The 26,372-nt window shown below is 43.6% G+C and overlaps 1 protein-coding gene across 1 annotated transcript in view; it reads left to right on the forward strand.

Moving 5' to 3' along the window:
* VPS13C (vacuolar protein sorting 13 homolog C) overlaps positions 1-26,372 on the forward strand; it is a 992,635-nt gene that overhangs the window by 929,066 nt on the left and 37,197 nt on the right. The window contains exons 76-79 of the mRNA XM_030188422.1: positions 923-1,086; positions 12,440-12,485; positions 17,395-17,518; positions 19,569-19,683. Of these exons, the coding sequence (XP_030044282.1) occupies positions 923-1,086; positions 12,440-12,485; positions 17,395-17,518; positions 19,569-19,683 (449 nt within the window). The remainder of the gene's footprint in view (positions 1-922; positions 1,087-12,439; positions 12,486-17,394; positions 17,519-19,568; positions 19,684-26,372) is intronic.

Genomic DNA, 26,372 nt, shown 5'->3' on the forward strand with positions numbered 1-26,372 from the left:
GGCGTTTTTCTCTTTCAATTATAAGGTGGTATGCCATACTTTGTATTGTTATTTGAATATTTTTACTACTGTAATTGTCTATTGCTCATGTACACCTTGAGTGAATTCCTTCAAAAAGGTGGTAAATATATTCTAATAAATAAATCTAGACTTTGGAATCGAATTGAGCATATGCAGATAGTATCAGAAGTGGAAATCAATACTTTCACATAGTTTGTACTTCTAACAGTTTGATCATAGTAGAAAAGATTTATAATGGTAGCAGTCTTTAAGTAATAGCATGCCACCGGTTTTCATATAAATAGGTTTGTGATAATTATGCTTGATTTATTTAGTAGTAAATATTTAGCAAGTTGAATCACATTCTTGAGCACTCATTTATTTGTATTTAGTTTTCTGTTATTATTGTTATGTTCACCCCTCCCTATTTGTTCCTGTTTCGTCTGCTGCTCACAAGGTGTCAGATTTTTTTTGTTCCCATTTAATTATTTTACTTTGCAAACTACCATGGTCTATTGATGATATGACAGTGTAATACATGTTTCTAATATATAAATACATGCCATACGGTAGTTCAGATTTTTTAACATTTTTCTCCTTTAATGACAATGTTTACTTTTTCCCTCATACAAAATACAAGGTTATTTTGGAATTTTTTTCTGTTCTTCATTTATTCTGTCATCTCCTTTAATGGTACTTTTCCAGTATGTCCAGTTTCTCGTAGCAGCTACTCATTTTGAGATGTGCCGTTGTCCTGAAAGCTCTTAATATGATATTGTTAATACCATATATTTCATTTCTGCTGGTATTTTTAGGGAAAATGACTAGAATATTTAATTTGTGTTCATAATGCAAATTTTGAATTAGCTGTTAATAAGTTTGTTGAAAAATGGCATCACTTATTTTTTTTAATACTTTGTAGGTGGAGCAGCAGGAGTGGTATCACGCATTACAGGCTCTGTAGGAAAAGGTTTGGCTGCTATAACGATGGACAAAGAATTCCAACAGAAACGTAGAGAGGATATGAGCCGTCAGCCTAAGGACTTCGGTGACAGTCTGGCAAAAGGAGGAAAGGGACTCTTAAGGGTAAATGTTTGAAAATTAAGTATTCAGTGGATATGCATGCATGTTGAACCTTACTATTTACATATGTTTTCCAGAAACCCACAACTAAGAAAACACCTTATACAATACCTGATGTCTACCCAGCCATTATAGAGGCAACCTAACAGTTTTCATATATTCACAAGTTTTATGGTTGAATTTAATGTTTATGGGGCTTTAAAGTACCTAGCATCAACAGAAAATGAAATCTCTTGTTTTGTCCAGGAGGGTACACTTATTTTTTTTTAATTTGTTAATTATTACTTTTTAACATAATATATTTAATTAAAATGTAACTGAGATGATTGAGGTCATAATGACTGTAGTAAAGAGGAAATATAATATTCAGTAAAGAGACAATAATCAAAGTAATTTGTCACTAGATCACATTTGACTTGCAATAAGAGGGGGCACTGGTGTTGGAATTGCACCAGAACTTTGATAGGGGGGTTTTTTCTTTGTATTGTGAAAAGAATGGGGACATATCCAAATTCTGCTTTGCACTTATTAGAGCTGTTTTGTGTGCTTGAAGTAATTGCATTAATTTGGGTTTAATCTGTGCAACATGTTCCAGAAGGAACTGGATAATGTGATGGGTGAATTGTCAGACTTATGCAGCCTTCTCCAGCACAGTTCAGCAACAATGACTGAAGCACAGCAGTAAACTAAAGTCAGAAAAATACACTTTGTCCCCACTTTAGTGATGAGTAGGGACAAAGTGATAATCACGCAGGACGTTTTCTGCTTTGGCTTCTGTTCTATCTAAAATATGCTTCACATGTTAAGTTGCTATGTTGTATGCTAATTGATATGTTAGCTGCATAATACACTTGAAACACATGCTGTGAGAAGTGTGCATGTCGTTCTGTTTTAATCTGAAACAGATTTTTCAGGAGGCTGAAGAACCTTTGGCATGTGACTCCACACTACTGATATTTATGAAGGGTTTGCTTTACATATAACATTTGTGTCTTATTTTGTGTCTTTGATGTTTTGTTATTGATACGAAAATATAGGAGTCCATGGAGTATTCTAAACAAAGGGTATTTTGAAAGTAAGAACATACTATTCTTTCAATATGAATCTAGTGCATAGTGATGAATGAGATTCCATATGTTACTGCTAAATATTTGTGGGAAGTTATTATGAACTCAGATATTGGGTAACAGCACAAGATTAACCATCATTTAACAGTGCACTATTGAGACTAGCATATTTGCCTGGTGATGTTACCCATATGTTGTTTACTTTGAAAAAGCCACTCAATGAATTAATGTATCTATAGGTTTTGATGCTGATGGAAGAACTCATAGTCACTTGGCATGAATATTTCAAAAAAGGCTGGAATGCTGCCAGATCGTTAGCAGCAGTTTGCCTCTCACACAGAACTAATTAACAATGTCTCTTTGTGCGCTGTATATGGAAACCTAACTATTGAAACAGCATTGCATGTTATCATGGTTTTTATGTGATCCCTTTGTCATATTTTGTCCCTGATGTTTTATTAAGTTTCAGAGGAGAAAAACAGGTTTTACTTGTGCCAGCTTATCTGCCCACAATAATAGTTGAATGTACTGGTTGTAACACCTGCATGACTGAGTAGGCAGGTAAAAACCAAAACAGTTGCAACAGCTAAGTTGTCTATTTAATAGTAAGTAAAATAGAATGAAGCTAGCAGTATGTTAAGCTGAGCAAAGAATTATTGTACTTTGAAAGCATTTTATCAAATACTTGATTATGAAGTGCCATTGATCAGATGTAAGCATAATTAGTTGTATCACTGTAGATAGGAGAGGGATACAGCCTCTGTACTCTGCTATTTTGCCTTGGGTTTATGTGACAAAATATAAAAAAAAAAAGAAAGGAAGTCATAAAGGATTTAGACAACATTTGGTAAGGGCTAAACTCCAAACTTGAAAAAAAAATTAAGTTAAACCCAAGACTTAATCACAAAGCATGTGAGATGTATGTGTGGTGGTGGGGGGGGGGGGGGGGGGGTGTAATGTTCTGTTTGTATTAGTGAAAAGTACATTCAGAGTTTTCCTAGCGCACTATTGCTTGATTCCTCTGGAAAAGGTATCCAGCAATAACACCGGCGGCATGAAAACTGTGATAAACATAGATGTTTCTTGTGTACCTTAAAAAAAAAAAACCTCTGTAAAATAATCACCTAAATTTAGAGCTTATAAACCTAGGGATAGAAGTTGTACCATTAAATTAGCTCTGAATGTTGTCAAAATTGAACTTCTGGTGCTGAGTCATACTCCTTCAAATGATATTTTCCAATATTATAACAAAATTGTTAGTCATTGTTATCTCTTAAAACTAGTTGTTAAACTAGTTTATTATTTTAGCAAGCTGTATTCTTTACAGCTTTTTTGGAATATGACAGACTGTGTTGACTGGCTCTTGCCACTCATATATTTCTCCTATTTTCTGTTAACTACATTTGGGTATCCATCACGTGCCATACCAAATTTAGGAGGTGCCTTATCAAATTTAGGAGGTCTTTTACAAAGGCACGGTAACGTTTTTAGTGCGTAGTAATGATTAGCATGCACTAAACACTAGAGGCGCCCATAGGGATATATGGACGTCTCTAATGTTTAACACGTGCTAAAAACACTAGCACGCCTTAGTAAAAGGACCCCTTAAAGTTTTAACCCTAATCCATTATGCATTTAGTGGTGAAGCCCTTTGTTTATCAGTGTTGTCTTGCACATCTGCAGGTCCGACAAAAGAAAGACCAGCAGTACCACAAAGTCAGCAAGATCAAACCAAAAAAGTGTGAATGACCAGGGTGATGAGACAAGAAGTACTGTTCAAATCTTTCTCCAAGGACAAGCAGGCTGCTTGTTCTCACGACTGGGTTGACGTCCACGGCAGCCCCCACCAACCGGAACAAAACTTCGCGGGCGGTCCCGCACGCAGGGCATGCCCACCGTGCATGCGCGTCCATCTTCCCGCCCGTGCGCGACCATTCCTGCTCAGTTTTTTTCGATTCCGCGCTGGAGAGAGACGTGTTATTGTCTCTCTCTCTCTGTCAGCCCCGGAAACCGGATCAGTTTTTTTCTCTTTTCATACGCGTTCGCGCCTCTTTCTTTTTCTTCTGTTAAAAAAAAAAAAAAAAGGTTTGTCCCCTCATCGTCTTTAGCCGCGGGGGCGCCTCGTTGCGCACGGTCGTTTATTTTTTTGGGTGTGCTTTTCACCGCCACCATCAACGACTTTGACTTCGCCGACGCGATTTTTCCGTCGATGTCCTCGAAGGTCCCGAGCGGATTCAAGAAGTGTGGTCGGTGCGGCCGGCAGATCTCGCAAACCAATACTCACGCTTGGTGCCTCCAGTGCCTTGGGCCGGAGCATATTACCAAGACGTGCACCTTGTGTCTCGGCTTGCGGAAGCGGACACAGGTGGCGAGGCAAGTTCTTCGGGACCGTCTTTTTGGAACTTGCGCCGGCCCCTCGACGTCGACGGCATTGGTGTCGACGGCCGGATCTTTGGTATCGGTACCAATGTCAACGAAATTGGCACCGACCCCATGAGTACAGGTACCGTTGGGTCGCCGGCCTACCAGCGACGGCGAGCGGCCGCGCGGGCAATCGGCCCCGGCCACTCCCTCTACCCAGGGCCATCGGGACCGAACCCTGTCAGACCCGATCCCTCGAGGCCGGGGGCTTCTACCTCCTCTTCATCACTGCCGCCGAGCGCCGATGACGGGCACCAAAAGAAAACCAAAAAGCACAGTCATCGTTCGCCCACGGCGCACGGGACTACCAGCTCCGGCGCATCCAGAGATGATTCAACGCCGAGGAAGCAGCAGTGCCGAGAGGAGCGTTCCCCCTTGGTTGAAGAGGTGTCGTTGCATCAGTCCATGGGTGCTTCGGTACCGTCTCCTGGACCCGAGCAGCTTCCGGCACCGACACCCACACCGGCCCCCCTGCCTCTCCTGACAGCGGGCCTTGACGAGTGCCTCCGAGCCATCCTTCCAGGGATTCTGGAAGGGCTGATGCGCCAGGCTTTGCCGGCACTGGGGGTGCTTGCACCCCCGGCGCCGTTGATGGAGGCGCCGGTGTACTCTAGCCCGATGCCGAGGCCTCCGACGCCGCTTGCGGCACCGGTGTCGACCGCCGCGCAGGTGGAATCCCCGTCGATGGAGGGAGCTTCATCCCCGCCGGTGCGGGAGACCACCGCTCGACGCCATCATCGAGGACATGGTTCCTCGCAGTCGAGACGGGCCCGGTTCAGGTCTGAGCTGCAAGAGCTCATGTCCGACACCGAGGAAGAGGCCTCGTGGGGGGAGGAGGAGGACCCCAGATATTTCTCCTCAGAGGAGTCTGAGGGCCTTCCCTCCGACCCCACTCCTTCACCGGAGAGGAAGCTCTTGCCCCCTGAGAGCCTCTCCTTTGCCGATTCCGTCAGGGACATGTCTATTTGCATTCCCTTCCCCGTGGTCTCTGTGGATGAGCCGAGGGCTGAGATGCTCGAGGTCCTCGACTATCCATCACCACCTAGAGAGTCTTCCACGGTGCCGTTGCACAATGTCCTCAAAGAGACACTGCTTCGGAACTGGCTGAAGCCCTTATTTAACCCCACCATCCCCAAGAAAGCGGAGTCCCAATACAGGATCCACTCTGACCCAGAGTTGATGCGGCAACAATTGCCTCATGACTCGGCGGTCGTGGACTCTGCTCTCAAGAGGGCACGGAGTTCGAGGGATACCACCTCGGCGCCCCCGGTGCGGGAGTCTTGCACTCTGGACTCGTTTGGGAGGAAGGCCTACCAATCTTTCATGCTCGTCACCAGCATCCAGTCATACCAGCTCTACACGAGCATTCACATGCGGAACAATGTGAAGCAACTGGCGGACCTGGTCGACAAGCTCCCTCCGGAGCAGTCCAGGCCTTTTCAGGAGGTGGTCAGGCAGCTGAAGGCGTGCACAAAGTTCGTGTCCAGGGGTATCTATGACACCTGTGATGTGGCATCTCGAGCTGCGGCCCAAGGTATAGTGATGCGCAGACTCTCCTGGCTGCGTGCCTCTGACCTGGACAACCGCACCCAGCAATGACTGGCGGATGTCCCTTGCCGGGGGGATAACATCTTTGTCGAGAAGGTTGAGCAGTTGGTGGACCAACTACACCAGCGGGAAACCGCTCTCGACAAGCTCTCCTACCGGGCACCTTCAGCATCCAACTCAGCAGGTAGACGTTTTTTTCCCGGGCCAGGCAGGCTGCGCCCTACGCATACAACAAGCGTAGGTACACCTAGCCGGCCCGAAGGCCTCCTCAGGCAAAGGGACAGTCCCAGCGCGCTCGTTCCCGTCAACAGCTTGCGCCTAAGCAGCCCCCTGCGCCTCCACAGCAAAAGCCGGGGACAGGCTTTTGACTGGATCCATGGGAACATAGCCGCCATCAAAGTGTCCGTACCGGATGACCTGCCGGTCGGGGGGAGGTTGAAGTTTTTCACCAAAGGTGGCCTCTGATAACCTCCGACCAGTGGGTTCTCCAAATAGTGCGGTGCGGATACATCCTGAATTTGGCCTCCACCTCACCAAATTGCCCACCGGGAGCCCAATCCTTCAGCTCCCATCAAAGGCAGGTACTTGCAGAGGAACTCTCCGCCCTTCTCAGCGCCAATGCGGTCGAGGGCAGGGATTCTATTCCAGGTACTTCCTTGTGGAAAAGAAAAAAGAGAGGATGCGCCGCATCCTAGACCTGAGAGGCCTGAACAAATACCTGGTAAAAGAGAAGTTCAGGATGCTTTCCTTAGGCACCCTTCTACCAATGATTCAGAAAGACGATTGGCTATGTTCTCTGGATTTAAAGAACGCTTACACTCACATCCCGATACTGCCAGCTCACAGACAGTATCTCCGATTCCGTCTGGGGACACGGCACTTTCAGTATTGTGTGCTGCCCTTTGGGCTCGCCTCTGCACCACGGGTATTCACGAAGTGTCTCGTGGTGGTTGCGGCGTACCTACTCAAGCTGGGAGTGCATGTGTTCCCGTATCTCGATGATTGGCTGGTCAAGAGCACCTCAGAGGCAGGAGCTCTTCGGTCCATGCAGTGTACTATCCACCTTCTGGAGCTGCTGGGGTTTGTGATAAATTACCCGAAGTCCCATCTCCAGCCAGTCCAATCTCTGGAATTCATAGGAGCGCTGCTGAATTCGCAGACGGCTCAGGCCTTCCTTCCCGAAGCAAGGGCCCAGAACCTTCTATCCCTTGCCTCTCAGACCAGAGCGTCTCAGCAGGTCACAGCTCGGCAGATGTTGAGACTCCTGGATCATATGGCCTCCACGGTTCATGTGACTCCCATGGCTCGCCTTCACATGAGACCTGCTCAATGGACCCTAGCTTCCCAGTGGTGTCAAGCTACCGGGAATCTAGAGGATGTCATCCGTCTGTCCATCAGTTGCCGCAATTCGCTGCACTGGTGGACCATTTGGACCAATTTGACCCTGGGACGTCCATTCCAAATTCCGCAGCCCACGAAAGTGCTGACGACAGATGCATCTCGCCTGGGGTGGGGAGCTCATGTCGATGGACTCCACACCCAGGGTCTGTGGTCCCTCCAGGAACAGGATCTTCAGATCAACCTCCTGGAGCTCCGAGCAGTCTGGAACGCGCTGAAGGCCTTCAGAGATCGGCTGTCCTACCAAATCATCCAAATTCGGACAGACAATCAGGTTGCAATGTATTACATCAACAAGCAGGGGGGCACCGGATCTCGCCCCCTGTGTCAGGAAGCCGTCGGGATGTGGCGTTGGGCTTGCCAGTTCGGCATGCTTCTCCAAGCCACATACCTGGCAGGTGTAAACAACAGTCTGGCCGACAGACTGAGCAGAGTCATGCAACCGCACGAGTGGTCGCTCCATTCCAGAGTGGTAAGCAAGATCTTCCGAGAGTGGGGCACTCCCTCGGTGGACCTTTTTGCCTCTCAGACCAACCCAAGCTGCCTCTGTTCTGTTCAGACTCAGGCCCCAAGGCACCCGGCAGCAACTGGCGTCGGATGCCTTTCTCCTCCATTGGGGGACCGGCCCTCCTATATGTTATCCTCCCATACGTTTGGTGGGGGAAGACCGTACTGAAGCTCAAGCAAGACCACGGCACCATGATTCTGATAGCGCCTTTTGGCCCCGTCAGATCTGGTTCCCTTACTTCTGGAGTTGTCCTCCGAAGAACCATGGAGATTGGAGTGTTTTTCCGACTCTCATTTCGCCAGAACGACAGAGCGCTTCTGCACCCCAACCTTCAGTCTCTGGCTCTCACGCCGCTGGATGTTGAGGGCGTAGACTTTGCTTCGTGGGTCTGTCTGAGGGTGTCTCCCGCGTCTTGCTGCCTATAGAAAGGATTCCACTAAAAAGAGTTACTTTTTTAAGTGGAGGAGGTTTGTCGTTTGGTGTGAGAGCAAGGCCCTAGAACCTCGCTCTGTCCTACACAGAACCTGCTTGAATACCTTCTGCACTTATCAGAATCTGGCCTCAAGACCAACTCAGTAAGGAATCACCTTAGTGCGATTAGTGCTTACCATTATCATGTAGAGGGTAAAGCCATCTCTGGAGAGCCTTTAGTCGTTCGATTCATGAGAGGCTTGCTTTTGTCAAGGCCCCCTGTCAAGCCTCCTACAGTGTCATGGGATCTCAACGTCATCCTCACCCAGCTGATGAAACCTCCTTTTGAGCCACTGAATTCCTGCCATCTGAAGTACTTGACCTGGAAGGTCATTTTCTTGGTGGCAGTTACTTCAGCTCGTAGAGTCAGTGAGCTGCAAGCCCTGGTAGCTCATGCTCCTTATACCAAATTTCATCATAACAGAGTAGTACTCCGCACTCACCCTAAGTTCCTGCCAAAGGTGGTGTCGGAGTTCCATCTTAACCAGTCAATTGTCTTGCCAACATTCTTTCCCAGACCACATACCCGCCCTGCTGAACGTCGGTGTTGCACACATTGGACCTGCAAGCGAGCGTTGGCCTTCTATCTGGAGCGGACACAGCCCCACAGACATTCCGCCCAATTGTTATTTCTTTCGACCCCAATAGGAAAGGGGTCGCTGTCGGGAACGCACCATCTCCAACTGGCTAGCAGATTGCATTTCCTTCACTTACGCCCAGGCTGGGCTGGCTCTTGAGGGTTATGTCACGGCTCATAGTGTTTTAGAGCCATGGCAGCGTCAGTGGCCCACTTGAAGTCAGCCACTATGAAGAGATTTGCAAGGCTGCGACGTGGTCATCTGTCCACACATTCACATCACATTACTGCCTCCAGCAGGATACCCGACACGACAGTCGGTTCGGGCAGTCGGTGCTGCAGAATCTGTTTGGGGTTTGAATCCGAATCCAACTCCACCCTCCAGGACCCGAATTTATTCTGTTCAGGCTGCACTCTCAGTTAGTTGTTCTTCATAGGTCAATTTCTGTTATGCCCTCGCCATTGCGAGGTTCAATTGACCTGGGTTCTTGTTTTGAGTGAGCCTGAGAGCTAGGGATACCCCAGTCGTGAGAACAAGCAGCCTGCTTGTCCTCGGAGAAAGCGAATGATACATACCTGTAGCAGGTGTTCTCCGAGGACAGCAGGCTGATTGTTCTCACCTACTCTCCCTCCTCCCCTTTGGAGTTGCGTTTTTACTCATTCCTTTGCTTGTCATTCAACTGAGTGGGAACGGTCACGCACGGGCGGGAAGACGGCCGCTCATGCGCGATGGACGTGCCCTGCATGCGGGACCGCCCGCGAAGTTTTGTTCCGGTTGGTGGGGGCTGCCGTGGACGTCAACCCAGTCGTGAGAACAATCAGCCTGCTGTCCTCGGAGAACACCTGCTACAGGTATGTATCATTCGCTTTATTGCAGGCATCCACAAGCAATGACATAACCAGGATGTAAACAAACGTTCACTGATGGAAAGACATTATATGGTACGTGTTTTGGCTTGTGCCTTCTTCAGGAGTCCAATAATGGAGTCTAAAAAACCGAGTGATGTCAAATATAGCCAGCCACAGTCTGTCAATACCGGTATTTGACAGACTGCGGCTAGCTGTATTTGGCATCGTTCATTTTTTTTAGATGACATTATTTCACTGTTTGCAGGTTACTGGCTCTCAGTTGTTTGCCTTATAAAAGCACAGGCCAAAAAAACGGACAGTGTACAGTCCTTGCATCACTGAATGGTTGTCTGTAGCCTGATTATTTCAGGCATCCACAAGCAGTGATACAAATATTTGAACAGTACTTCTGTCTCATTGCCTTGGTCATTCCCACATCTATAGGTCCACCAGGTCACTTAAATCTGGGGCCAATAACCTGAATATTCATTCAGCACACCATATTTGTTTAAATGAGTCCTAGATACAGACTTTCACAGTCCTTTGGAATGCCTTACCTGTGGAGCTGGAGAGGAGGGTGCTTCTATCCATTTTTATGAAACATCTTTTTCTTTCAGTTGGTCTTCGATCACTTGCTTTAGGCTTTAAAATGGTAAGATTGCTCTTGCTGTGTGGCCATGTGGTGGGGAGCATTTACCGCCACCCATTGAGGTGGTGGTAAGGGCTCCCGTGGTAATCGGGTAGCGTTAGGCACTTCCTAATTGCTGCCGGTTAACCATGGTACAAAAAAATAGGGCTCTATTTCCCCTAGTGTGGAAAATGGTGCATGATGGGGCTGGAGCTACCACCGGCGCTCTCGTTAGACCAGTGGTAGCTCCAGAATGGCACTCAGTAAGCCCATGCTGGGCTTATTTCTGCTTTGTAAAAGGGCCTCTTAGTGAAGAGCAGTTATTTTGTAGCCTTTACTCAAACCCTCTTTGTGTTTTTGGTTGTGCTTTGTCTGTGTTGACTGTAAGCCCTAGGCGTAGGGACTGTTAAATGTGTGTGCATAAAGCACTATGTACACTTTGTAGCACTATACAAATGATAATGATAGTAGTTCCTTCAACTTAAGATGTTTAGATCCATAATCATGGCCTGATATTCTTTCTACAGCATAAGTAGTACTCCATTGGAATGTCGTATGCTTAAAAGGGGCCCTTTTACAAAGTTTTGAAACTTCCTCCTCTGATCTTTGTTATATTAATGAATTGCGACTATTTGAGTAAGCTGTACAGGCACGTGTATGGGGTAATTTTTATAACCTATTTTTGTATGTAAAACAGTATGACACAAGCCTAAAGATTAAAGGACACTTGTAGGATAATTCTATAACTATAGTGCCTAAGGCAAAGTGCCTCTTTTTACACATGTGTGCCAAAAAGTAGCAAGCTAAATGCCATAGCATGCAAACAAGAGAGTGTACATGTAAGCAGAGCATGGGCATGACATGAACATAGTCTTCCAGTTATATGTGAGACTAATAGAATACTATAAGGTACGCTTGCTTTGCTGCATGTAGGCATGCTCATTAATGTGTAGTCCATTCTGATGGCAAAATTCTATAGCAGAATCTGGGTTTATAGAACAGGTGCTCCTAGTGCTTTATCAAGGTGCCTCTAAAGAGATGCCCACTTATAGAATTATCACATTAAGGGGCACATTTTATCAATGTTTATGGTCATACAAAGAAAGGTAATTTATTAAGCCAAAGTCAGCAGTTCCATAATACCTTCTTGCATTTTTTACTTATGGAGTATAATGAACTTTTTAGAAAGATGGAAAATACTCTGTTTTCCAAAATAATTTTTTACCTTCTCATATGGAGAAATCAACTTTTATCTACAGAATTTCTTTTTCAATAGAACAAGGCTTTTCAACCCAGTCCTCAAGGTGCTCCCAGCCGGTCAGGTTTTCAGGATATCCACAGTGAAAATGCATTATACAGATTTGCATGCACTACCTCCTTGGTATGCTACTCTATCTCATGTATATTCATTGTGGATATCCTGAAAACCAGACTGGTTGGGCCTGCCCCCAGGGCTGGGTTGAGACCCATTGTAATAGAAGAATAAAATAGTGAGTAATTATTATGCATATTAGTTTTTCAAAGAAACTGAGTATTGAAAAGCATAACAACCTTCATGTCACTATCCACTTGGTTACTTTCTTGGAAATTAACATAGCAGTAGCATTAACGTAATGACAACTTTCAATGTCCAACAAATAATTTTCTCATTGTATGACAAATCTTTGTTAAAAAGTTTAGCAACAGAGACCCCCAGTGGATAATTTACTACATCTCTAGATGTTTGTAAAAATGAAAGAGCTCTTCTCGTTTTATGGCCTGACTGAGCTGATGGAGGACTCTTGAAAGATGGAAAAATATTTGATTCATTCATTAGGTCTGCTGGACCAGATTTCACATACTGTAGTAAAATAACACCATTATATAACAAAATAAATTTTGTATTTTAGGGTGTCCTTGGTGGTGTAACAGGGATTATAACAAAGCCTGTGGAAGGTAAGCAGATTTTCAATACTTGAAGAGTGATTTGGCATAAATAAAAACAGACTGAAAACACTTAAATCAGTAACGTTTGAAATTATTAGTTTTTTCTAGCAGCCAACATGCAGTGTCCTTGTTAACTTACTCAGAACTCTGATCACCTTTAAGTTTAAATTGCACATTAATCAGCTCTGCTAATGTATATGACCCCTCTATTTTCACTTGTATGCCTGCATTCTGCATTACTTAAGCATGTAATAGTGTATTTACATTTTTGTTCATGGTTCTTTTAACTAAGTCAGCTTTGAGATGTGGTATTGCTAACACAAAGGGCACAGGTTCCATACTAAATATCTATTTCTAATGTATTTCCACTATTCATGATGTATTGTAAGCCACATTGAGCCTGCAAAGAGGTGGGAAAATGTGGGATACAAGTGCAATAAAATAAATACAGATTTGCCTGAACAAAAGTACTATGTTTGTAAACTATATTTAAGGGCCTAAGTTGTCCACTATAACATGTAATGAGCACTAATAACATATTAAGTGATAATTGGCTATCTAGGCCATCTTCTTCATCCTCAGCTTGATTTTTTTTTAACCAGAAAGGTAATAGAAACTTATGAAGGATAAGTTGTCAGCATTAGGAATTACGAAAATTATATTAAAATATTTACAAAACAAAATGTCAGCTGAAAATAAGTGAGTCTGAAGAAAGTTCAGGAACTGTAAATTCTTTGATCTCATGTGGTTTTCCATAGCTTCTAACTTGAAGTGTAAAGACAAATTATTTTTTAATCCCAAAGATGATTGGTTGAGAAAAACTTGAGATTTAAAATTCATAGGGGTCCTTTTATAAAGGCATGATGATAGGCGCTACAAGCGTGCAGCATGCGCCATAACAAGACTACCACCAGGCTACCACACCAACCCGCCCCCCCTCCCGGCAGTAATTGTAGATTTGGTGCACACCCATAACACCTAGATAACTTATTTATTTCCTCCTACGCATGTTTCCGGCAGTAACCGGCAGTTGGAGCACGCTGACCAGTCGCTGCCGCCCATGTAGCGCATGAGCCCTTATTGCTGGATCAGTGGGTGGCATTAAGGTCTCAGGCTGATATTGGACGTATGCCGCTTTCAGTTTTACTTAATGCCCTTTTCCCATCCTGTTAAAAAGAAAAAGCCCTTTTTTGCAGATGCAGTAAAAAGTGGCACGGCGTGTGCCCAATAAACTTTTTACTGCTTCTTAATAAAAAGACCCCTTAATGTGCTTAGTCAAATCTTCCATTCTGCCATATAGCTCTACAAACTTTTCCAGAGACTCCTTAGAAAAATCGCATTAACACCAGAGGATCTAAGCATAGATTCAGTTCTAGTAACCACTTGCCTTATGTCCTTCAGAAAATGGAAGAAGGAACCATCTGAAAATAACAAGAAGCAGCATAAGGAGTGTCAAAGCAAATACAAGACGCAGATAAAGAAGGCCAAGAGGGATTATGAAAAAAAGATAGCATCAGAGGCAAAAAAACATAGTAAAAATTTTTTCGGTATATTAAAAGCAGGAAGCCGGCAAAAGAATCAGTTGGGCCGCTGGATGACCGAGGAGTAAAAGGGGCGATCAAGGAAGATAAAGATGTAACGGAGAGATTGAATGAATTCTTTGCTTCGGTCTTCACCGAGGAAGATTTGGGTGGGATACTGGTGTCGGAAATGGTATTTCAAGCGGACGAGTCGGAGAAACTTACTGACTTCACGGTAAACCTGGAGGACGTAATGGGGCAGTTCAGCAAACTGAAGAGTAGCAAATCTCCTGGACCGGATGGTATTCATCCTAGAGTACTGATAGAACTGAAAAATGAGCCTGCGGAGCTACTGTTACTGATATGCAATTTATCCTTAAAATCAAGCGTCGTACCGGAAGATTGGAGGGTGGCCAGTGTAATGCCGATTTTTAAAAAAGGTTCCAGGGGAGATCCGGGAAATTATAGACCGGTGAGTCTGACGTCGGTGCCGGGGAAAATGGTAGAGGCTGTTATTAAAAACAAAATTACAGAGCACATCTGAGGACATGGATTACTGAGCCCGAGTCAGCATGGCTTTTTTTTTTATTTTTTTATTATATGTCAGCATGGCTTTTGTGTGGGGAAATCTTGCCTGACCAATTTTTCTTCAATTCTTTGAAGGAGTAAACAAACATGTGGACAAAGGGGAGCCGGTTGATATTGTGTATCTGGATTTTCAAAAGGCGTTTGACAAGGTACCTCATGAGAGGCTACAGAGGAAATTGGAGGGTCATGGGATAGGAGGAAATGTCCTATTGTGGATTAAAAACTGGTTGAAGGTTAGGAAACAGAGAGTGGGGTTAAATGGGCAGTATTCACAATGGAGAAGGGTAGTTAGTGGGATTCCTCAGTGGTCTGTGCTAGGACCGCTGCTTTTTAATATATTTATAAATGATTTAGAGATGAGAGTAACTAGCGAGGTAATTAAATTTGCTGATGACACAAAGTTATTCAAAGTTGTTAACTCGCGACAGGGTTGTGAAAAATTACAGAAGGACTTACGAGACTGGGAGACTGGGCGGCTAAATGGCATATGGCGTTTAATGTGAGCAAGTGCAAGGTGATGCACGTGGGGAAAAAGAACCCGAATTATAGCTACGTCATGCAAGGTTCCACGTTAGGAGTTACGGACCAAGAAAGGGATCTGGGTGTCGTCGTCGATAATACACTGAAACCTTCTGCTCAGTGTGCTGCTGCGTCTAGGAAAGCGAATAGAATGTTGGGTATTATTAGGAAAGGTATGGAAAACAGGTGTGAGGATGTTATAATGCTGTTGTATCGCACCTTGGGTATTGTCTTCAATTCTGGTTGCCGCATCTCAAGAAAGAAATAGTAGAATTGGAAAAGGTGCAGCGAAGGGCAACTAAAATGATAGCGGGGATGGGACAACTTCCCTATGAAGACAGACTAAGGAGGCTAGGGCTTTTCAGCTTGGAGAAGAGACAGCTGAGGGGAGACATGATAGAGGTATATAAAATAATGAGTGGAGTGGAACATGTGGATGTGAAGCGTCTGTTCACGCTTTCCAAAAATACTAGGACTAGGGGGCATGCGATGAAACTACAGTGTAGTAAATTTAAAACAAATCGGAGAAAATGTTCTTCACCCAACGCATAATTAAACTCTGGAATTCGTTGCCGGAGAACGTGGTGAAGACGGTTAGCTTGGCAGAGTTTAAAAAGGGGTTAGACTGTTTCCTAAAGGACATATCCATAAACCACTACTAAATGGACTTGGGAAAAATCCACAATTCCAGGAATAACATGTATAGAATGTTTGTACGTTTGGGAAGCTTGCCAGGTGCCCTTGGCCTGGATTGACCACTGTCGTGGATAGGATGCTGGGCTCGATGGACCCTTGGTCTTTTCCCAGTGTGGCATTATTTATGTACTTATATCCTGCAAGAAAAGTTCACCCAGAGATCTCCATGGTTGAAGAAATGTCTAAGGGAGGAAGATGTGCCTTATCCTCCTTTACAAGAGAATAATGCCAAGTACTTGTGACCTGGATTGGCCACTGCTGGAAACAGGATACTGGGCTTGATAGACCTTTGGCCTGTCCCAGTATGGCAGTGCTTATGTTCTTATGTTAAGTTATTCTGCACTCCTCAGTTAAGGTGCACCTCAGTGATGTCAATAGCTTAACATGAAATAATCAGCAAGTCTTTGATTTTCAAGATACCCCATCATGGCAGTATTTGAGAAGTCTCCTTCATATTAAACCATCAAACCCCTATGTTCATGTCACCTCAACATAGTCCTAACAAGGATTTATCTACTTTGAAACACCCTTCTTTGAAAATGGCTTTTCTAACAGCAGTCATCTCGGTCCTTGTGTCTGCCTCCCCTTACATGCAGATCTTCTAATCTTGGATCCCTAACTATTAGTTAGAATTTCAATAAATTAATGGTTAGAAAGCAGACTGAGAAACAGTGTAGCCAGGTTCAGATTTCACTGCAACTCTTTTTTAAATCTTGAGCGGGTCATTTAACCCTCTATTGCCTGAAGTCTAAACCTTGATTGGAATCCATCTGGGGACAAAAAAAATACCTACTATATATGAATGTAACTTTCCTTGACCTAATACTGAAAAATGTGTAAGCTAATTCCAAGTTCATAGTAATGCATTTACCTAAATAAGAAGAAATATCTCTAATAGGTAACCATTCTAAACGTATAATGGCTCTGACAATAGAAAAATACGTCCTTTAGTTTTAAGTTGCTTTCTTCTGGACGCCAGTTCACCTCTTGTTCTATTCATATTTCTAGATATGAGTCTGCACTGTTTCTATTCATCATATGGCAATACTTATGTACTTATAAGGCAATCTGAGGTGCAAGTATGACAAGACAACTCTTTAGTCTCCTTTTTCCAAAGATAACTACCAGATTTTACCATGCCCTATTAGGTAGTTTGGGTTAATTTTATTACTGCCCACATTAGGGAGAAACACATACATATATTTCTTCCTCTGGGCTTTGCATGATTATTAAAGTAAATATGTATCTGATAGTTTGTGCAGGTACTTATGCTTTTGAAAAATCAAAAGAAAACATGTAGTTCATATCCCTACTGGTGGTAAAAGTACGAGTGAAATGGCACTAGGCACCTTTCTTAGGCTGCATATAGGGTGGGCAGTTTCATAAGAGCCCATTTCTGTAGGTAAATTGATACTACTTGCGAACATGGCTTTGAAAATTACTTTTATTAGTGGCTGCCTCTTTCATTTTTTATTGGTTTTATATATTTTGTTTCACTTAATGTAGTGCTACCCTTTAAAGTTTAGCTTAATGCAAGAATCTGGAGGTTCATTAGAAAATTCATTGTACAATAATATGAGAATTTGTTTACAAAGGTGCTAAAAAAGAAGGTGCAGCTGGATTCTTTAAAGGGATTGGAAAAGGGCTCGTAGGTGTTGTGGCAAGACCAACAGGTGGAATTGTAGACATGGCGAGCAGTACCTTCCAGGGAATACAGAGGTAAAGTCCATGAGGTTTGAAGATATTCGTTCTGCTTGTTACAATAGTGCCTTATTTTTCTACATGAGCTTAAGGAGAAACCAAAGAGTAGGGTAGAGGGGGTGGCACTTCCAAGAAACATGAGGGAGACCAGATGATCCTTATTCACAGTATTTATTGGAATACTCCTAAAGACTTGACACAGCATGGTGTTTCAGTGCTTGGGCGCCTGCCTAAGGAGTCTGAAGATATGATGTATGATGAGTATGAAAAACAGTTTAAACTGAGGATCTGATAAATTAACAGTCAAAATCACAAATCAAATTGAGTATTGAGTCTTGAAGAAACCATCTGGCAATGCTGGAGAGAGAGAGAGAGATTCTGTGCCAAGTCAGCATCTTTAGGTATATTCCAATAAATACTGTGGATAAGGATCATCTGGTCTCCCTCATGTTTCTTGGAAGTGCCACCCCCTCCACCCTACTCTTTGGTTTCTCCTGCTATGATCATAAGGATTGGTGTTCCTCCATTCACGTGGTTATTCTTTCACTATATGAGCTTAGGTCATACAATGTGATGCCTGCTAGAAAGCCTTCTCAGGAGTAACCTCCATACTCAGAAGAGCTATGTCTAACAGGGCACTTAAATTCATAGAATACTGCTATCCACGTGGTATTTTATGCTTATACTCGTACGTGGCAATATAGCACCTAAATGCTATTCTATAATGTTCTAAACTGCCCTAGCGCTAATTGTCAGCGGAGCATTCACATGGGGGAGCATGGGTGATCAAATAGATAGGTGCCCACTTTTGCATGTAACTTATAGCATTTAAGTGCTAACAGTTATGCCAGTCATTGACTTAGTATAAATGTTCACGTCTACATTTAGGTGCATCACTGTCAACTTATGCAAATATTCTATAAAAACACTTATGCTGCCTATTTATGAAATTATTCCCATCAAGTTGTGCATGCAAATTATTAGAATAATAGCATATATGTACAAACATGTAAATACCAAAAGTTTTCCTAAGCACTATTCTGTAACTATTTGTATATCTTTGATATCATAGATTGTACCTAATTCTCCGTAACTTATATATTTATAAGTCACATGTGTATCTCTGGAATATAGGCCTACACATTTACAGCAACTTTGTGTCTGGCATAAGTGCTCATGCATGCATGCATATATATCCGGTTATGCTAGCATTTTATAAGGGAATTAAGTGCCTACTTTCCTGTATAGGATATGCATCAATTAGGTAGCCACTGAGTGCCTACATATAGTTACCCAGTTATAGAATTACTTCCTACAGTTTCTTATTTTCTTATTTATAAAGATCTCTTCACTACCTTTATGAAGAAATATACCAAGGGCAGTATACAGACATGTAACTGGACACAGGCAATTTACATTTTACCCATAGCAAAATGACTAAATGACAACACAATCTACAATTAGAACAAAGAGGCAAACTTGGAAACAAGCAAATTAAATTATAGTAATATTAATAATAGTGTTATACCATACACTAAAATAGTATAATAGAATATTTCTAATAACAAAACTATGATACAATATCAGCACAGTATAAATGAAACATCTTAATAGGAAACAGATGAGACAAGTACCCATTGCTACTTACAGACAGTCAAGGTGGGTAAGCTACTCTTTCTAAAAAATACTGTGGGAGCTCTTACTGCCTACAAAATGGATGATGGTAAGTGCCCACATGGTAATTTTAAAAGAATGACTGCAGTAAAAATGGTCTTAGTGTGCAGGAAAGACCCAATTAAGTGCACCTTTTGCTGCAGAGCCCCTTAGTAAGATATAGTGGTTTGCAGAGGATAAAATTTATTTTTTAGGCTTAGCATGGTCTAAGTTTTTTTGCTCAAATGTGAGATGATGGGGTTTTTCAGTTAATGTCAATCTTGTGGTTACTTTTGAACAGTAATCCAGCATTAGAAGACTCTACTTCTTAAGTTAAATTTATCTGTGTGGGAAGAGGAGTGTTCTGGTTATTATGCTACTGATTTTTTTTTTTGTGACATTGATTTGAAAACAGGGTCGCAGAATCAACAGAAGATGTATCTAAACTCCGTCCTCCACGGCTCATTCGTGAAGATGGCATTATCCACCCATATGATAGGAGTGAAGCTGAGGGCTATGACTTATTTGAGGTATACTTTTTATACTGGTCTCAAGAGGAGTTTCTAGTTTATTTTATATTTATTTTTAAGGCTTGCATATATTACAAGAAATAGTTTTTATTTTGGACTATTGACCTATCAGTGGATGCTCTTCTTGATAGATTTCTTTAACAAAATTAACTCGGGTTGATATTTGAAACAAGTTATCTGGTTAACTTCAGGAGTCAACCAGATAAATCGGCTTTAAAATTTTCAGGCATACTGACTAACTCTTGACTTGATAGGTGGTTGGAGAGGTATGCCTGGGGCATAATTAAAAGTTAGTTGGATAGTGTCAATAGTATCACTGTCTGAAATTATACAGCACTGCGTAACCCTGGTAGCGCTTTAGAAATGTTAAGTAGTAGTAGTAAAGATAATAGATTAAATCACACCATAGCAGTAATTAGATAAGTGGTCTGGTTATCTTTTTTTTCCGCTATTACTTTTGTCCAGGAATATTCAGAGATGCTTATTAACTGTTATCTATTTATCTGTTGGGTTAACTTTAACTGGATACATCACTAATGTAATTTGAAAACACATTAAGTACATACTAGAAGCATTTCAGAAGCATGTTTCCCTTGGTCAACTAAAACTCTCTCATTTCTCACATGGACTCTGCTACCACCTTCATTGTTCAGTAGTGGCTGAGGCTTCACATTGCTGCTCTCCTTCTCCTCAGAGCTACTCTTTCCAAAAATACTAGGACTAGAGGGCATGCGATGAAGCTACAAAGTAGTAAATTACGAATCGGAGAAAATATTTCTTCACTCAATGTGTAATTAAACTCTTTAATTCATTGCCAGAGAATGTGGTAAAGGTGGTTAGCTTAGCGGGCTTAAAAAGGGTCTGGACAGCTTCCTAAAGGAAAAATCCATAGACCATTATTAAATTGATTTGGGGAAAATCCACTGCTTATTTCTGAGATAAGCAGCATAAAATGTATTGAACTTTTTTGGGATCTTGCCAGGTATTTGTGACCTGGATTGGCCACTGTTGGAAACATGATGCTGGGCTTTATGGACCTTTGGTCTGTCCCACTGTGGCAATGCTTATGTACTTGGTTACATCCCAATCACAGATGATCTCTAGTACCTGCAAGCCAGCTATGACATCATACACCAGCTCCTATACCTCCTAGCCCTGGGAGAGGTAGGTACTCCCAGCAACAATCCAGGACCACCACCTTCCCCGTCACCATCAGGCATTACTTAGAAGACTAGCAGCAATGCTTAGCCTGAGCCTTCATGGAAGGAAGTGACTGAGCCAGACACAGGTGTGAGCATCACTTAAATGCTACCTGGAGCAGTTTTGGTCAGAGTATTTTTTTTTTTGTTACATTTGTACCCCGCGCTTTCCCACTCATGTCAGGCTCAATGCGGCTTACATGGGGCAATGGAGGGTTAAGTGACTTGCCCAGAGTCACAAGGAGCTGCCTGTGCCTGAAGCGGGAATCAAACTCAGTTCCTCAGGACCAAAGTCCACCACCCTAACCACTAGGCCACTCCTCCACTCCATAGCAGGGAAACAATAAGAGGAAGCAGCAGGATGTAAGTATGACAGGAAAGGACACTGGGCGATGAAGGAGGGCATTTGTATGAGTAGGCAAGGAAGGGTGTTTACTTTAACCCTCCATCTCTCCAGTCTTCTATCATCTTTCTCTCCCTTACCTTTCCATTCTTTTTTCCAACCCTTCTATACCCATCCTATTTCTTTCTTTCTTTCTTTCTTTCTTTCTTTCTTTCTTTCTTTCTTTCTTTCTTTCTTTCTTTCTTTCTTTCTTTCTTTCTTTCTTTCTTTCTTTCTTTCTTTCTTTCTTTCTTTCTTTCTTCCTCTCTCTCCCCCTTATCCACTTCTGAAACCTTGACTCATTCTTCCTCCTTTGCTTGCTGAGGTAGAGCTGAGCTCCCACCTGCCTCAATGTCCACTGACTCGCTTGTCAAATCACCTAATTCCTTGTCACTCGCAGCAGATGAATCCAGGAACTAGTGGGTTAAGTCCACCTACCAGCAGGTGGAGATAGAGCTAAACAAACTAAAGGCAGTGATGCCAGACGGCCAGCTCCTTCCTCAGTTAGTATGTCTCTATCTCAGCAGGTGGTGGACGGCTTTTTCTCCAGCTCCTGGGCCCAAGGCCTCTGAGGGTGCTTCTGGGCCGGTGGCCAGTTTGAGCCGGGGGTGGCAGACTGGTGGTGTCCCCTTTGGCAGCATACTCAGTTGCTGGGTCCCTGCTGCACCTCAAATTCCTCTCTGAACAGGCTTTTGCTGCTTCCTTTCCTTCCCTGTTTGTTTCTGCCTCCTCACTAAAAAAAGAAAAAAGCAACAGGCAAGCACAGGGAAGTGTGTTTTTGCTGAGAGCAGGTTGTGTTACTGTTGTCCGAGTCCTGTTTTCTGTTGCCTGCTTGTCTGAGCCTGCCTCGAAGTGGAGTCGGAGAGTTTTTTTTTTTCTTCGGCTCAGCTGTCAGTTCCCGCACTTTCCCGGTCTGGGGTAAGTCCTGCTGGGTTCCTGTTCGGGGTACGGGCGATGGCAGCAGAGGTGGTAAACGCTGTTCCCAATGTGGGAAACGGCGTTCGGCGATGGGCCTTTGCAGCGTGGGGTGCGCTGATTTGGTGGGACTCGACGGTGCGGTGCCCCCCTCCCCCCCCAAAAGCGTGCTTTCCCGCCCAGAGCCTGGTGATTCTCGCACCATTTTGCGATCAGTCACGGAGCCGGCTCCGGTAGCGGTTTTGGGCAAAGCTTTCTTGTCCGCTGATAGGGGAGTCGGGGAGGGGGGCCGTCAGGCACTGTGGGTGGTGGTGCAGGTGCCATGGCTGCGACCTCCTCCATTGCGGGGGAGAGATTTTCGCCAGAGTTTATTTTGCTCCTCCAGGTGTTTTTGTTGAAAAGGGCCTGCCCCCCCCCCCCCCCCCCCCCCCAACGCAGCTGCAACAGCTTCGGCCTTTGATTCTCTCAGGGGGTCTGGGGGTTAACCAAGAGATTTTGGATTTTTTTCCCAGAGGATTTTCTTCTCCCTTAAAAAGCCTAGGCTTTCTTTGAGGTCTCAGGGAGGGGTCCTGCATACGGTCGCCTGCAGCTTCCTCCGTAGTGGCTCTCTCAGAGCAGATGGGATAGAGGATGTGGAGGACGGTGTCCTCACTGAGCAACCCAAGGACTCTTCCGCCATGAGGATTTTCCATAAGGAGGAGTTGTCCTCCTTTATCTCTCAGGCGCTGGAAGCCCTGAATATAGAGGACCCTGAGGTTGCGGCTTCTCAGGCGGTGAACCCCAAGATGGCTAGTACCAGACGACCTTCTAAGGCCTTTCAGGTACATAAAGCTATTGAAGAGTGATTTCGTCTCAGTGGGCGGCTCCGGATGGGGGGCTGAAAGTAGCCACGGCTATGGCCAAGCTGTATCTGGTTTTCAGCGGAAAATTTAGAGCAGTTTGCTCTACCTAGGGTGGATGCCCTTGTGACGGCGGTCACTAAGAAGACTACACTTCTAGTGGAAGGTGGTGTGGCACTTAAGGATATGCAAGACAGACGGCTAGAGGCCTCTTTAAATGTGCCTTTGAGGTGGCCGCTTTGACACTTCAAGCTTCTGTTTGTAGTAGTTTGTGGCTAGAGCTTGTCTCAGTTGGCTACAATCTGTCATGGATTCAATTTCAGAGTCTGAGTGGAGGAGTGGCCTAGTGGTTAGGATGGTGGACTTTGGTCCTGGGGAACTGAGGAACTGAGTTTGATTCCCACTTCAGGCACAGGCAGCTCCTTGTGACTAGGCAAGTCACTTAACCCTCCATTGCCCCATGTAAGCCGCATTGAGCCTGCCATGAGTGGGAAAGCGCGGGGTACAAATGTAACAAAAAAAATGTGCTGGGAACTCCTCAGATGGCGCTGATGGTTATTGTGCTGGCGTACTTGGCAGATGCCTTGTATGATTTGGTCCATGCTTTGGCCAAACTCATGGCCTTGACCGCTTCCTCTCGGCGTCTTCTGTGACTCCGTCATTGGGCCACAGATATGGCCTCTAAGCAATGGCTCATTAAATTGCCTTTCCGAGAGAAATTGCATTTTGGGGAAGACCTAGAAAACATTGTTAAAGATTTGGGGGATTCCAAATCTCAGCGTCTTCCGGAGGATAGACTCAAGTCTACTTCCATGCAGGGAGTCTCGAGGTCACGTTTCAGAGAGACGCGATGTTATCGCCCAGGGCGGTCCAACGCAGCCTTTCAGCGTCCTCATTTTGGGCAGCATTCTTCCTTTCGCAACAAGAAGCGTCCGGCTGGACCCCCCCCCCCCCTCTCTTCAGGGGGCTCTTCGGGCCTCCCAATGATGGGGCGCAGGTCTACTCGGGATTAGAGCAGATCGGTGGTCGGCTTTCTCTGTTTCTTCCAGAGTGGGCCAGAATTACTTCGGACCAGTGGGTCCTCGATGTGGTGCGAGAAGGTTACAAGCTAGAATTCTTCTCTCCCGTCAGACTTTTTTCTGGAGTCCCGCTGTGTATCGCGGGCCAAGAGGACAGCGGTTCTGCAGTGTTTGCGAGACTTGCTAAGGATAGAGGCTATCGTGCCTTTTCCTCCTCTCGAAAGGCGCACAGGTTGGTACTCCATCTTCTTTGTGGTTCCAAAGTAGGGAGGGGCTTTTCAGCCTATTCTCGATCTCAGAAAAGGAAACCAGTTTTTTGCGGGTTCGTCACTTCCGCATGGAGACATTAAGGGCAGTTATTGCTGCTGTTCAACCAGGCAAGTTTTTGACGGAAATCCAGACAAACAGGCGGGCGGGCAAAACATGCCCAGACGCCTCGGACATGTCCTCAAAAAGAGGACATGTCCAGGGAAATCTGGACATATGGTAACCCTACTCTATGGTGATGCTGTGTGTTTGCATTGAAGACCCTACAAGTGCAAGCCACATATACCTGGCCTTCCTAAATACAGACATATGGGATAATAAGCACCCTCATTTGTGCAAAACATTCTTAGAAAAGGTTTATAACCTAGTCAGGTACATGCCTCATCTGTATTCTGGTATAGCTAAAACATATGATATTGTTATTTATTGTAAGGCAAAATAGTTGTTCAGAGTATAGGATATTCATTCTTTTCTGGGTGCTTAGATAAAGAATTGCTTTTCACCCAACTAATTTTGTTTGTGGTTTAAATAAAACTAGTATAGTTACTTCACTAAATTACCACCATTTTCCAGCATTGATTAGCAAGTGATTTGATCAATAATCATGCCATTGATAGAAAAAATGTCTGATTTTCGAAATAAATCCTGTGAAAATAATGCCTCTGTATCACTCCAGTGCGACTTCATCTTGAGTTTCTTTTAAACTGTTGTAATGCAGAAACTGCGAAGTAACCTTTCTAATTTGATGAGTTCTCTCTTGATCTGAGAGAGTAAAAAAGACCTTTTTTGTGATTTGATGAGTTCTCTCCTGATCTGAGAGAAAAAAATACCTTTTTGTGCCAGTAAATATACATTAGATTAAAACAGTCTTGACAAATTGAAAAGTTTGTTCACATGATCATTTTGTCTTGGTTTCATCTTAGTCATTGCTTACAGCCCAAGCAGAATGCACCTCTCCAAATAAATAAATACTTAATTCACTTAAATCTAAATAAATATTTAAATACTTTCTTTTCTTGGCTTATAGAGAAGTTTTTTTTAAAAACATATACTTTAACACAGCAGTGTTTTCCTGATTTTTTTTTTTTTTTTGGGGGGGGGGGGGGGTTCCTGTTCTGATAGGAATCTTGGTGTCCTGTGTTAAATTTAGGTGGAATTACTAGGGTGGACCTCTTAAGCTTTTCTTCTTAGTCATGTGAACAAGAGGGTGCCCCACAAGGTTCCCCGGATGTTACAACTCCCTTACTCAGTGGTGTGGTACACTATCTAACTCTTTTATATCTCTCTATTCCAACACAATGGGATGTTGGAAAGAAATTATAAAGTGTTGAAAAAAGGAGCACACTGACATGCTGCCAAGATCGCTGCTTAACTGAGGAGCTTGAACTGCCAATTTGCAGCCACCCTACCTGCCATCTGCAAACAATTTTTTGCTTCAAGATGTCAAAGCAAATCCATAAAAAATGACTCAGCGTTTCTGGTTGTAGTGGCAGTGTAAAGATAGAAAATAACGTTACCACCAAGTAGGCCAAGCCTAGGACTATCACAGACATTGACAACAATCATGACCAACTTCAACATATAATGATTACACTGATGAAAAATGCAGCTGATTTAAAGAGGCTAAATCTAAAGTTTAACACACAAATGCCACTCTTGCAGTAATTCAGACTCTCAGGATGTGTATTTGTATTGTACAGAAGGCAATGATCTGGCAAGAAAGTTTTGAGGATTTAAGTAATCACAAGTACTGTTAATAACATCAGGATCATCAGAATGTATTTTTTTTTAAAGAGGTCTGTTATCAGGTGTAAAGAAATACAAACCGAACAAGGCCACAGCAAGTATATTACTTCATTTTATTTAATGACCTATATGCTCCCAGTCAAGGTCCAAACTATGTTTAAATTGGGGTAATCTAGTTTCAGGAATATTGTATGGAGCTATACTGGGTTATATGATTACATTAATATGTAGACCGGTATATTGGACAATTAATCTTGTATGACATGCTAATTTTTTAACATTTCCTAGCCCTAAAGGTGTACGCTACTGGAAATTATTTCAG

Source organism: Microcaecilia unicolor, chromosome 1 (assembly GCF_901765095.1).
Source record: "Microcaecilia unicolor chromosome 1, aMicUni1.1, whole genome shotgun sequence".
In the NCBI taxonomy this organism is placed as follows: domain Eukaryota; kingdom Metazoa; phylum Chordata; class Amphibia; order Gymnophiona; family Siphonopidae; genus Microcaecilia; species Microcaecilia unicolor.